General features: G+C 40.6%; 1 protein-coding gene across 2 annotated transcripts in view; it reads left to right on the top strand.

Moving 5' to 3' along the window:
• vwf (von Willebrand factor) overlaps positions 1–14,007 on the top strand; it is a 100,877-nt gene that overhangs the window by 50,962 nt on the left and 35,908 nt on the right. For both annotated transcript variants that reach the window (XM_061894755.1, XM_061894756.1), the window contains 6 exons: positions 2,509–2,665; positions 4,817–4,984; positions 5,068–5,203; positions 5,285–5,582; positions 9,765–10,854; positions 10,921–11,025. In XM_061894755.1, coding sequence (XP_061750739.1) covers positions 2,509–2,665; positions 4,817–4,984; positions 5,068–5,203; positions 5,285–5,582; positions 9,765–10,854; positions 10,921–11,025 — 1,954 coding nt within the window. The remainder of the gene's footprint in view (positions 1–2,508; positions 2,666–4,816; positions 4,985–5,067; positions 5,204–5,284; positions 5,583–9,764; positions 10,855–10,920; positions 11,026–14,007) is intronic.

The following is a 14,007-nucleotide window of genomic DNA, read 5'->3' on the forward strand; positions in this document are numbered from 1 at the left end:
CTTTCCCTTGGATTCCGACTGATGGGATGTTCATACCTTCTCATTTAGAATCAAATTACTCATAACTCTCGAGCAAGTTATAAAAACAAAACAAAAACAAGCGACTCTTCAAGTTGGATGTCAAAGTTGAGCATTTTCTTGGTGTATGGCCACAACCTTCTACATATCCATTGTTCTTTAACTGTGGTTGTTTTTAAAGGGCTTTATAAATAAAGTTTGTATGGTATGGTATGGTATGATTTATAATCTAGAAATTAAATTTTACCAACCCAGAGACAATGCAGCAGCTCCCTGGGTCAACGTGTCAACATAGCAGCATAAGCCAATTAGCACTCTGTGATCACGGCGCTGTAAAAGTAGTTCCTCGGCGTTAGCACTTATAATAACATTATTGCTAATACTTAATTGATATATTAGGTCGCGGCATGTAAATGGGGTATATTGGCGGTTTTTGGATGATTTTAGAAGGCTCTATGTGCGCAATAGACTACTACCATTAGCTACATTTTTAGCCAAGTGGAGGAGTTCAAGTACCTAGGAGTCTTGTTCACGAGTGGGGGAAGAGTGGATCGTGAGATCGACAGGCGGATCGGTGCGGCGTCTTCAGTAATACGGACGTTGTATCGATCCGTTGTGGTGAAGAAGGAGCTGAGCCGGAAGGCAAAGCTCTCAATTTACCGGTCGAGCTACGTTCCCATCCTCACCTATCGTCATGAGCTTTGGGTCATGACTGAAAGGATAAGATCACGGGTACAAGTGGCCGAAATGAGTTTCCTCCGCCGTGTGGCGGGTCTCTCCCTTAGAGATAGGGTGAGAAGCTCTGCCATCCAGGAGAGACTCAAAGTAAAGCCGCTGCTCCTCCACATCGAGAGGAGCCAGATGAGGTGGCTCGGGCATCTTGTCAGGATGCCACCCGAACGCCTCCCTAGGGAGGTGTTTAGGGCACGTCCAACCGGTAGGAGGCCACGGGGAAGACCCAGGACACGTTGGGAAGACTATGTCTCCCGGCTGGCCGGGGAACACCTCGGGATCCCTCGGGAAGAGCTAGACGAAGTGGCTGGGGAGAGGGAAGTCTGGGCTTCCCTGCTTAGGCTGCTGCCCCCGCGACCCGACCTCGGATAAGCGGAAGATGATGGATGGATATTGTGAATTAGAATGCTTAAAAAAAAAGAAGCAAGTGCTTTGGTTTTACATAGGGATTGTGAATGATGGGCAATTTTTTTCAAGTGCAGTTCCTCTTTAGCTTTTTAAAATTTTCCCCATAGGATATAATGTAAAGTGAATTTGTTTGTCCAAGGCTTATCATCATCAAACACAGTGGTGTTATGATAAAGTATTCCCTTAGAAGACAACAGGACACAAACTTGTCAGTTTCAGGGTCAAAATCAACAACGTTTTGAAACATCATATAATTATATGAATATAATTTTAATCCTATAAACTAAAGTGAAATTAATTCAAAATAACCTAACTTTTAGACAACTTGAAAGGGCAGTCCTGTCATCTAGTGGCATTTGATAGGTATTAATTACTCAATTTGATAAGTGTTGTTGTATGTTGTTAGGCAGGGAGCATCTTGAATTTTTGTGTGTTTTTTATAGTTATTGTGTGTGGTAAATACAGTATGCGTATGCTTGTATGTTTAAGTAATTGTACTGTATGCTCAGTGTTGCATGTTTTGTCCAATGAATTAGTGTGTGCGCTTGGGATGCTCATCTTTTTTTCAAGCCAATACTTAAACAGATAAGTTCCTTCTTCTCAAGGCCGACACTTACTGTATTTATATTATCTTTTCGATTTAAATCGAACAGCATATTTGGCGTCTTTATATGATTTCCAAAACACCGTCGCAGCAATGCTCACATTTCAGGTGGCTGATAAGGTTTGATATGTGGTATCTCGAATTTTTCTTTTCCTTCCTTGGTGGAATGTTTGCAGAATATTTGGTGCAAATTGTCTCTCTCTCCCACACAATCATTTTTTTTACAGCGAGCTCAGACACGCTGTTTTACAGCACGGCAGAGTGGGGAGAAAAAAGTGCTTGGTTTGCACACTGTAACTACAACATAGTACGGATAATTTCTCGTCTTTGTTTATTTTTTATCAGAGTTATTCTTTAATGTTATCAGATTTATCTGTATGGCGTCATAAATCCTCATTTAAGCCCGTTAAGTATCTTTCCCTTGCACCCCTAGTATGTGCTCGTTTTTTACTCTGCCCATATTTGTTTCTATGGTTATCATCACACTTTTCCTCTGTACTCATCTGCAATTGTTCACAAAATAATCACACAGAGCTGATGTTTCCTAGCGTGTCTTTACTTTTCCAGCAAATTATGGTGAGATTCCAAATTGCAATTGCACAATTCATCTGTTCATCTGATTATTATAATCTTTGACAATGCAAATGTTTTCATCCCGTTCATATGTTGGATCTCTCTGGATTGCACAGTTGTACTTTTCATTGCAGGAAGTTTACAGAAGGATTCTTCCCTTTATGTGTCTTTAGGTTGCTGCCGAGCCCTACATGGGGATGTGTGTCGACGCAGCGTGCTCATGTCCATCAGTTGGCGACTGCGCTTGCTTTTGTGACGTTATTGCAGCCTATGCGCAGGCTTGTTCCGAGAGGGATGTTTCTGTCAGCTGGAGGTCCACTGAGCTTTGCCGTAAGTGTGAATAGTATATTCTGTGGTCCTTTGCACTCCTAAAGCCCTTCCATCCATCCATTTTCTACCGCTTATTCCCTTTTGGGGTCGCGGGGGGCGCTGGCGCCTATCTCAGCTACAATCGGGCGCAAGGCTTGAGAGGATCAACCAAGCTAAACTATGACTATGTTTGGTTGTTTTTCACATAGAGTGGAATGTCGATGTACAGACTTAATTGGTTCTTGAACATGGTTCGTAAATCGAAACATTTGTATAGAGAAGCAGAGTTCCCTATAAATAACAATGTAAACATGAATATTGTATTTTCCGAACCATAGGGCGCACCGGATTATAAGGCGTACTGCTGATGAGCGGGTCTATTCTGTTTTTTTTCCATACTATAGGCGCATTAATTGGGTCATAATATGATTTTTTCCTAAATTGAAAACACTTCCTTGTGGTCTACATAACATGTAATGGTGGTTATTTGGTCAACATAATGTAGAGATTATGTTTTACAAACCATCTCCTAGTCGCTTTTTGACAGTTGCTTCAGGATGCGTCGTTTTGTGGGCACTCTTATTTACGTGGTCCCGCCAAAATAAACTAAAAGGGAAAGTTAAAGGCCTACTGAAATGAGATGTTCTTATTTAAACGGGAATAGCAGGTCCATTCTATGTGTCATAATTGATAATTTCGCGTTATTGCCATATTTTTGCTGAAAGGATTTAGTAAAGAACCTCTACGATAAAGTTCGCAACTTTTGGTCGCTAATAGAAAAGTCCTAACTTTACCGGAAGTATGTCCGCGTGACGTCACGAGTTGCAGGGCTCCACACATATTCACATTGTTTTTAATGGGAGCCACCAGCAGTAAGAGCAATTCGGACCGAGAAAGCGACAATCTCCCCATTAATTTGAGCGAGGATGAAAGATTTGTGAATTAGGATATTGATAGTGAAGGACTAGAAAAAATAAAAGCGACGATTCCAGGCGGCGGCAGTGTGAGCGTTTCAGATGTAATTAAACACATTTACTAGGATAATTCTGGAAGATCCCTTATCTGCTTATTGTTTTAATAGTGTTTAAGTGAGATTTTAAAGATTGTAAAGACATACCTCGAGGTCGGGTGGCTGCGGTGAACACGCAGTGTCTCAGAGAGAAGCCGAGGAGCCAAGCTCACCGCTGCCTTGTTTGACAACTATTGCAGGATGACGAATAATCTACTGATGTCCTCCGGTAATATATATATCACAATTTCCCCATCCAAAAACATGCTGGTTGACGTAGAGAAAACATGTTCGCTTGACCACTCTGCTTCACAACAAACGAAGAAACACCGGCTGTGTCTCGGTGCTAAAGACAGCTGCAATCTACCGCTTTCCACAGACATCATTGTTCTTTATAGTCTTCATTATTAAATGAGTAAATTGCAAAAGATTCAGCAACATAGATGTCCAAAATACTGTGTAATTATGCGATTAAAGCAAACGACTTTTAGCCGCTAGTGGTGCAGCGCTAATATTTCCTTACAGTCCGTGACGTCACGCGTACGCGTCATCATTCCGCGACGTTTTCAACAAGAAACTCGCGGGAAATTTAAAATTGCAATTTAGTAAACTAAAAAGGCCGTATTTGCATGTGTTGCAATGATAATATTTCATCATTGATATATAAACTATCAGACTGCGTGGTCGGTAGTAGTGGGTTTCAGTAGGCCTTTAATAAGTGGAGCTTTAATGTTAAACATTTTGTGATTTCTGATCATTTGTGAGGGCACCAAGGGTATTTTTTTGTTTGTGAGTGTGTTGGCAGAGCATTGCATACCTCACACTTCAGCTTGTTAATAAAGAGAAAGTTGATCCATCACCCTCTTATGTTTGATATTCAGTACTGTATATTATTTTCAAACACTTTGTTCAAAGTGTACAAACCTTCACTAAAATATGCACTTTTGTCTAGGCTGGAACCCAATATTCATATGTACATTGTTTCTTATAGAGACATTTTCTTCACTGTACAAACATTTCCATTCACAAACCCTGTTCAAGAACCTGTTTAAACCGTAAATCGAGGTTTCACTGTAATATCTAATAAGAACTTGGATTTACATTTCAGTATTTCAGTCTGTGCAGTTGTCAGAAATGAAAATGTCACGCACACCTCTCAATAGCGATGAGCTGCGAGGGGCTAAATCCAAAGAGCCTAACTTCAGGAGAGGAGTTATGCCAGTGGAGATACAACACTTGTGGGCCTGCCTGTCCCGTCACCTGCCAGCACCCTGACCCCCTCCAGTGTTCTCTCACATGCGTGGAAGGATGTCATGCCTACTGCCCCCCAGGTGTCTGAAATGGTCCAAACTATTTAATAACTCAATGGAATGCGCTATTGCACGTGTTTAACCCCTAACATTGTTGCTCCCAGGCCAGCTGTTGGATGAGGTGGCCATGAGGTGTGTTGATCCCTCTCAGTGTCAGGTGTGCGTGCACGAGGGTCAGAGAATCTCTCACGGCAACAAAGTCATCATCAGCCGTCATGACCCCGCCCATTGCAAAATATGGTAATAAGGTCTACTTGCATGCTAATTCATGCTTGGTCATTCGCATTAACTAAAGTGCTTTCGCTGTGATGTGTCCTCAAGTCACTGCAACAACAACACCCTAGCATGCGAGGCTTGCCCCGCTACCACTGCCGCGCCGACCCTTCCCTCCGCCACCGTGACATCTCTATCCATGACCACCGTGATGCCCGAGGGGACGTGTGATCGAGCCATGGATCTGGCTTTCCTATTGGATGCCTCCACGGCGCTGAGTGAAAATGAGTTCGAGGCCACCAAAAATTTTATACTGGGAGTGATCGAACGTTTCCGCATGGGTTCCGCTCACACTCGAGCCACAGTACTACTTTTCCAATCTGGGGTCAAAACCTATGACCTGCAGGTAAGATGACCTATGATACCTTTTGTAGTTTATCTATCCACATTTAATGTCATTAATACAGTTGTACCTCGATTTGAACAGGGATATTAAATCAAAACGTTGTTATAATGAGCCAAATAATAGGTTTCAGCCTCGAAAAATATCCATCTTTAGTTAAGGTTTGTATACTTTGAACACAATATACAGTACAGGCCAAAGGTTTGGACACACCTTCTCATTTCAATGTGTTTTCTTTATTTTCATGACTATTTACATCGTAGATTGTCACTGAAGGCATCAAAACTATGACACCTCTGAAGTGAAAATAATTTCAGGCGACCACCTCTTGAAGCTCATCAAGAGAATGCCAAGAGTGTGCAAAGCAATAATCAAAGCAAAGGGTGGCTATTTTGAAGAAACTACAATATAAAACATGTTTTCAGTTATTTCACTATTTCTGTTAAGTACATAACTCCACATGTATTCATTCAGAGTTTTGATGCCTTCAGTGACAATCTACAATGTAAATAGTCATGAAATTAAAGAAAATGCCTTGAATGAGGAGAAGGTGTGTCCAAACTTTTGGCCTGTACTGTAAATCAAATTGATATTAATATTATATATCAAACGACCATATTAAGGAGGTAATGAATCCATTGTATTTTTGGTAACCAGCCAAAACAACAACAATAACAAATTGAACTGTCATGAATGCGCTGCTCTGCCATCACGTGCACACACACATAAGTCCCTTTAGGGCCCTCAGAAAGGATCAGAAAATCACATAAAACGTTGACTTTAAAAATCTTATTGCTACAACAATGAACATTAGTGGTATAGCTCGGTTGGTAGAGCGGCCTTGCCAGCAACTTGAGGGTTCCAGGTTCGATCCCCGTTTCCGCCATCCTAGTCATTACCGTTGTGTCTTTGGGCAAGACACTTTACCCACCTGCTCCCAGTGCCACCCACACTGGTTTGAATGTAACTTAGATATTGTAAAGATATTGTATCTATGTAAAGCTCTTTGAGTCACTAGAGAAGATAGAGAGACAGTACTATATTGATTCCTTCATTAGAGTTCCTTCAGGAAAATTAAAAGAAAAGCGCTATATAAATATAATTCACTTCACATTTAAAAAAAAAATGTAATCCATTGACAGTACATCAACATCGGCAAAGGTCCTCTCCTGCGCTGCTCCTTTGCCAAAGCAGCTCTGCTTGTTCCTACTCCTTTTCGGTTGTGCTATAATGAAACAACCGGAAGTATGTGATGCATTACATTGTATCGTATGCATGTTCGAAATAAACTGAAAGTGAACTGAAGTAAACTAAAAAGAGAAATGCGGGGGGATGGCGTCTGTGTGTGTGTGTGTGTGTGTGTGTGTGTGTGTGTGTGTGTGTGTGTGTGTGTGTGTGTGTGTGTGTGTGTGTGTGTGTGTGTGTGTGTGTGTGACGCCGCTTACGAGAGGTAGTCTTTTTCTCTGCTGTGTAATAAGTCCGCTTTGGCACCTTTTTCCAGAAAAGTCAGTTCTCGTCACAATTAAAAACTTGCTTTCGCACAAAGCCGGCTTCCGCAATCTCCTCAATACGAGCAAGCCCAAAACGGCTGCCAGCAGGACACAACATTAATGAATGAAGCATTCTTACACAGAGACATGGTTTGCACACAGAGACATATATGGTCCAATGTAAAAGTTGGTAAACCGAAAAGTTTGCATATAAAAAAAAACGAGAACTCTATCTGATTTAGATATCAGTTTTGAATGCAGGATTAGACGCTGTCATGTAAGATCAAGTTGCATCCGCCTCCTTCATCAGCTTAAAGGCCTACTGAAACCCACTACTACCCACCACGCAGTCTGATAGTTTATACATCAATGATGAAATGTTAACATTGCAACACATGCCAATACGGCCTTTTTAGTTTACTAAATTGCAATTTTAAATTTCCCGGGGCTTTTTTCTTGAAAACGTCGCGTAATGATGACGTGTACGCGTGACGTCACGGGCTGTTATGAAAATGAGCGCTGCACACACATACAGCTAAAATTCGTCTGTCTGCTTTAACGGCATAATTACACAGTATTTTGGACATCTGTGTTGCTGAATCTTTTGCAATTTGTTCAATTAATATTGGAGAAGTCACCGTAGAAAGATGGAGTTGGGAAGGTTTGGCCTTTAGCCACACAAACACACGGTGATTCCTTGTTTAAAATTCACAGAGTTGAAACTTTACTATGGATCACAGCGGACATGGATCCCGACTACATGTCAATCAGCAGGTTTCGGTGAGAAAATTGTGGTTAAAAATTCGCCACTAACCGGATATCAGCTGAGCTTGCGCCTCCCGTACAGCTGCCGTCAACTTCCCCGAGACACTGCTCGTCAACACCCGGCCGTGGAGGTACACTTCCGACTATCAGGTACTGTTAAACTCACTAAAACACTAGCAACACAATAGAAGGATAAGAGATTTCCCAGAATTATCCTAGTAAATGTCTCTAAAAACATATGAATCCGTCTCAATGCAACGCGATTGCAATCACGTTTTTTTTTTTTTTTAATTGTTTGTTTTTTTGTTTTTTTTGTAGTCCGTCGCTATCAATATCCTCAAACACAAATCTTTCATCCTCGCTCAAATTAATGGGGAAATTGTCATTTTCTCGGTTCGAATAGCTGTTTTTGTTGGAGGCTCCCATTAAAAACAATGTGAATATGTGAGGAGTCATCAACATGTGACGTCATTTTCTGCGACTTCTGGTAGAGGCAGGGCTTTTCTCCAGTTGCGAACTTTATCGTGGATGTTCTCTACTAAATCCTTTCAGCAAAAATATGGCAATATCGCAAAATGATCAAGTATGACGCATAGAATGGACCTGCCCTGTTTAAATAAGAAAATCTCTTTTCAGTAGGCCTTTAACCTTAACATGGAATTTCCTTTATTTCTCATGTTCAGACTATTGTAAGTACTGTATGTGGAACCTCATCAGATCAGGTGGTAATTTGCCGTGCTTATCTGGCATCCTTTTTCATTTGTTTTAAATCCCCTCTCATCTAATATCTGTCTCAAGAGGACAGCAGTAAAGCGATTCAAAATATATCCAATTGGATTTTCTACATTAAATTCCTAATGCCGCCAAGTTGTTGTGCTTCGACAGTATGTCTTTACGTCAGCTTTTAAAGACCCAAATTAGAAATGTGGTTACTCTCCGTCACCGAAACGCACTAAAATGCATCATGTATTTCCAAAACATTGACTTAAAGTGTACATGTTACTAATAATGATGATCATGAATTTACTAAAACCAACATTAATTATGAATTGGTGAAGAAATTGTGAGTCTACCTGATGCAGATGTGTACGGAATTTGGTGCTCTACTCAGTGGCCTAGTGGTTAGAGTGTCCGCCCTGAGATCGGTAGGTTGTGAGTTCAAACCCCGGCCGAGTCATACCAAAGACTACAAAAAAATGGGACCCATTGCCTCCCTGCTTGGCACTCAGCATCAAGGGTTGCAATTGGGGGTTAAATCACCATAAATGATTCCCGGGCGCGGCACCGCTGCTGCCCACTGCTCTCCTCACTGGAATGTGATGAAGCCGCAATATTAGAAGCGCAATGTGTAAATGATACCGATTAGCATTAGCGATTTCCCACCTCAAATTTTGGTAGTCTAAACTACAACTAAGATGCACGTTACAGTCTAATATCTGGTGTGTAATAAGTACAATACTTACAGCATAAACACACTGTAGGGCTCAACAAAAAAACAACACTGGCACATTCAACGCAATGGCAAAGACTACTTTCTGATTACGGCAACACACCCAAAACAAACTGAAATGAATGACTGCATTAAATAAGTCTCAGAAATGTGAGAAAAAATATATAACTTGGTAACACAGTTATCATCATCAGTTGAATGTTACACTAAAAATTTATGTATGTATTTTTTTATATTAAATTATTTATTTATTTATGTATTTATTTACATTTATAGTATTTATTGAAAGTTAGTTCCATTGAGTTCCGGTATCGATTCCCAGGTCCCGGTAATTGGTACCATATCAATTTAAAAGTGAAAGGTACCCATCCCTGCTGCTTGATGATCAATTATTTATTGAGATTATAGGTTGAACCACAGCAAATGTTTGGGTTTGTTGACTTACTCTCAAAGCTCTGATAACAGTTATTTTCCATGTAGGTCCAAAAGTGGCTGTTTAAGAAGACCGTGCGTGAACTGCACTATATCGGAGGGGATGCAGCCTTCTTGGACGAGGCTATCAAATACCTGGCTTACAACATCTACGATAAGAACAAACGGGAACACACCGGTCGCGTCGTCGTCATCTTGACGGCCAGCACCAACCCTCGTCCCATGCCTGCGTACATTAGGATGCTCCGCAAGAATAGCATCACCACGCTTACTGTGGCCCTTGGTCCGGGGGTAAGCATGGCCCAGATCAATGACATTACAAAGGTCAACCGCGATAACAGGGCCTACGTGCTCAGCAGCACAGCTGAGCTACCGGATCGTCTTTTAGAAGTCACAGACTACCTCTGCACTCTGGGGTTGGATCCGAAGCCGGAAATATCTCGCACAACCACCACCCCCCATCTTCCTCATCCAGAACCCATCCCTACAAAACCCCTCTCCACCACAACGACCACCACACCCTCTCTGCCTCCAACCAAAGAAGTGACGTTCATCATTGAGGGCTCTAAATCAGTCGGACAGGCCAACTTCAACAAGACTCTCTTGTTCCTGGAGAAGGTTATCACTCAGATGGCAGAGAAGGAGAAGTTCATCCGCATCACTGTGATCCAGTACTCCATAACAGTGACAGTCGAGATCCATCGCTGGGACCTGAGGTACCAGAGGATGATGCTCTTACAAAGACTCAGGCAGATTCGCTGGCAAGGTGGAAACAAGACAAACACCGGGACCGCTTTGGCGACAACCTTTCAGGAAACTCCCACAGTTTCGTCACGTGGGCCCACCCCTCCTCAGCTGGTCTTCCTTGTGACAGAGAACCCACCCACGGACACGGTGACGCGCCCACCATCCACAAGCACCCAAACCCATGTGTATCCAATCGGGGTCGGCCCAAAAGTGCGAGAGTTTGACTTGTATCCGATCAGCTCGCCAAAGCGTCCAATAATGGTGACCGACTACAACGATCTCAGTAAAATTGTCCACCGTGTTGTCAACATTACACACTTCACGGTCACACCACGCTTCCCGACACTGGCACCCATGGTTCATCCCACACTCTCCAGCCTCCCAGCTACAGGTAGAAAAAACACTGCCATCGTTTCACAAGCACTCCTTCATCTGTCTTAACATGATTTTTGCTCAGTGCCATGTAGAACGCCAGTGGATGTGTTGTTCCTACTGAAGGCCGGGGAGCAGTTGGACGACATGAAGTCTTTTGTGAAAGCTTTCATCAACTCAGCTGACATAGGTAGGTGGGACTCAATCGCCCAACAAGCTGACGACTACTGTTTATTTCTAATGCATTAAAAGCGTGAATAAAAATAGAATGAAATATATATATTTTTTTATAAATAAATATTTATATATATATGTATATATATATATATATATATATATACACAGTGGGGCAAAAAAGTATTTAGTCAGCCACCGATTGTGCAAGTTCTCCCACTTAAAATGATGACAGAGGTCTGTAGTTTTCATCATAGGTAGACTTCAACTGTGAGAGACAGAATGTGAAAAAAAAATCCAGGAATTCACATTGTAGGAATTTTAAAGATCTTATTTGTAAATTATGGTGGAAAATAAGTTTTTGGTCAACCATTCAAAGCTCTCACCGATGGAAGGAGGTTTTGGCTCAAAATCTCACGATACATGGCCCCATTCATTCTTTCCTTAACACGGATCAATCGTCCTTTCCCCTTAGCAGAAAAACAGCCCCAAAGCATTATGTTTCCACCCCCATGCTTCACAGTAGGTGTGGTGTTCTTGGGATGCAACTCGGTATTCTTATTTCTCCAAACAGGACGAGTTGAGTTTATACCAAAATGGATACATGGATGATACAGCAGAGGATTGGGAGAATGTCATGTGGTCAGATGAAACCAAAATATAACTTTTTGGTATAAACTCAACTCGTCGTGTTTGGAGGAAAAATAATACTGAGTTGCATCCCAAGATCACCATACCTACTGTGAAGCATGGGGTTGGAAACATCATGCTTTGGGGCTGTTTTTCTGCTAAGGGGACAGGACGATTGATCCGTGTTAAGGAAAGAATGATTGCGGCCATGTATCGTGAGATTTTGAGCCAAAACCCCCTTCTATCAGTGAGAGCTTTGAATGTTTGACCTAATACTTATTTTCCACCATAATTTACAAATAAATTATTTAAAATTCCTACAATGTGAATTCCTGGATTTCTTTTCACATTCTGTCTCTCACAGTTGAAGTGTACCTATGATGAAAATTACAGACCTCTGTCATCATTTTAAGTGGGAGAACTTGCACAATCGGTGGCTGACTATATACTTTTTTGCCCCACTGTATCTATATATATATATATATATATATATATATATATATATATATATATATATAATGTATATATATATGTATATATATATATATATATATATATATATATATATATATTAGGGTTGTCCTGGTACCGGTATCGATACTTTTCTAAATAAAGAGGACCACAAAAAATTGCATGATTGGCTTTATTTTAATAAAAAAATCTTCCAGTATATTAAACATATGTTTCTTATTGCAAGTTTTTCCTTAAATAAAATAATGAACATACAAGACAACTTGTCTTTTATTAGTAAGTAAGCAAACAGAGGGTCCTAATAAATGCTGACGTATGCAGTAACATATTGTGTCATTCGCCGGGGATTAATAAAGTATTTCTGATTCTGAATTCTCATTCTATTATTTTGGTAGAACAAGTGGTAGAAAATGAATTATTAAACTACTTGTTCTTTTACTGTTGATATCTGCTTATTTTCTCTTTCATCATGTTCTATCTACACTTCTGTTAAAATGTAATAATCACTTATTCTTCTGTTGTTTGGATGCTTTACATTAGTTTTGGATGACACCACTAATTTGGGTATCAATCTGATACCAAGTCGTTCCAGGATCATACAATAGTCATAATTTAAGTCCTTGTGTGTCCAAAGACATAATTCCTTAGTTTATAAAGATAATATAAATAAATAAAAAAACAAAAAAAGATTTTATGATGCTAAAAAATATCGATGTAATCATAGTAGTATCTACTAGATACGCTCCTTTACTTGGTATCATTACAGTGGATGTCAGGTGTAGATCCATCCCAAGCGTTTGTTTACATTGTGACGCCGGTGAGCTCCGGTGTGTAGTGAAGCATGTCTAGCTATTCCTCGTCCTGCAGAGATGACACTTGTAAGAAACTTACTTTATTTGTCATCTTTAGGAGAGGATTAGTGATTTAGAAGAAGCTAAAACACTCCAGACTGCGGATGGATGTTAGCTGCGAGCTAGCTAGCCATGTCTTAAAGCACCTTTTCCTGAGGACGTTTCAGTGTTATAGCTTCACCTTTATCTTTAATTTTTAAGCCAAAATGCGTCCATTCTCACTTTCTGTCTACACACTGTGTCTGCTTGTAAGTACTCTGTGGTTCTGCGCTGCCGAACATGCTCCTCTTTATCAGGCGATACTATACCAGTACACCGTACAACCCTTATATATATATATATATATATATATATAGACAAACTTCGTTTACATATGAGTTGGGAAATTGTGTTAGATATAAATATAAACGGAATACAGTGATTTGCAAATCATTTTCAACCCATATTGAGTTGAATATGCTACAAAGACAACACATTTTATGTTAAAACTGATGACTAATTTTTTTTTTTTGCAAATAATCATTAACTTTAGAAATTGATGCCAGCAACACGTGACAAAGAAGTTGGGAAAGGTGGCAATTATTACTGATAAAGTTAAGGAATGCTCATCAAACACTTATTTGGAACATCCCACAGGTGTGCAGGCTAATTGGGAACAGGTGGGTGCCATGATTGGGTATAAAAGCAGCTTCCATGAAATGCTATGTAATTCACAAACAAAGATGGGGCGAGGGTCACCAATTGTAAGCAAATTGTCGAACAGTTTTAGAACAACATTTCTCAACAAGCTATTGCAAGGAATTTAGGGATTTTACCATCTACGGTCCGTAAAATCCTCAAAAGGTTCAGAGAATCTGGAGAATTCACTACACTTAAGCGATGATATTACGAACCTTTGAGCCCTCAGGCCGTACTGCATCAAAAAGCGACATCAGTGTGTAAAGGATATCACCCCATGGGCTCAGGAACACTTCATAAAACCACTGTCAGTAACTACAGTTAGTCGCTACATCTGTAAGTGCAAGTTAAAACTTGACTATGCAAAG

Source organism: Nerophis ophidion, linkage group LG03, assembly GCF_033978795.1.
Source record: "Nerophis ophidion isolate RoL-2023_Sa linkage group LG03, RoL_Noph_v1.0, whole genome shotgun sequence".
NCBI lineage: Eukaryota > Metazoa > Chordata > Actinopteri > Syngnathiformes > Syngnathidae > Nerophis > Nerophis ophidion.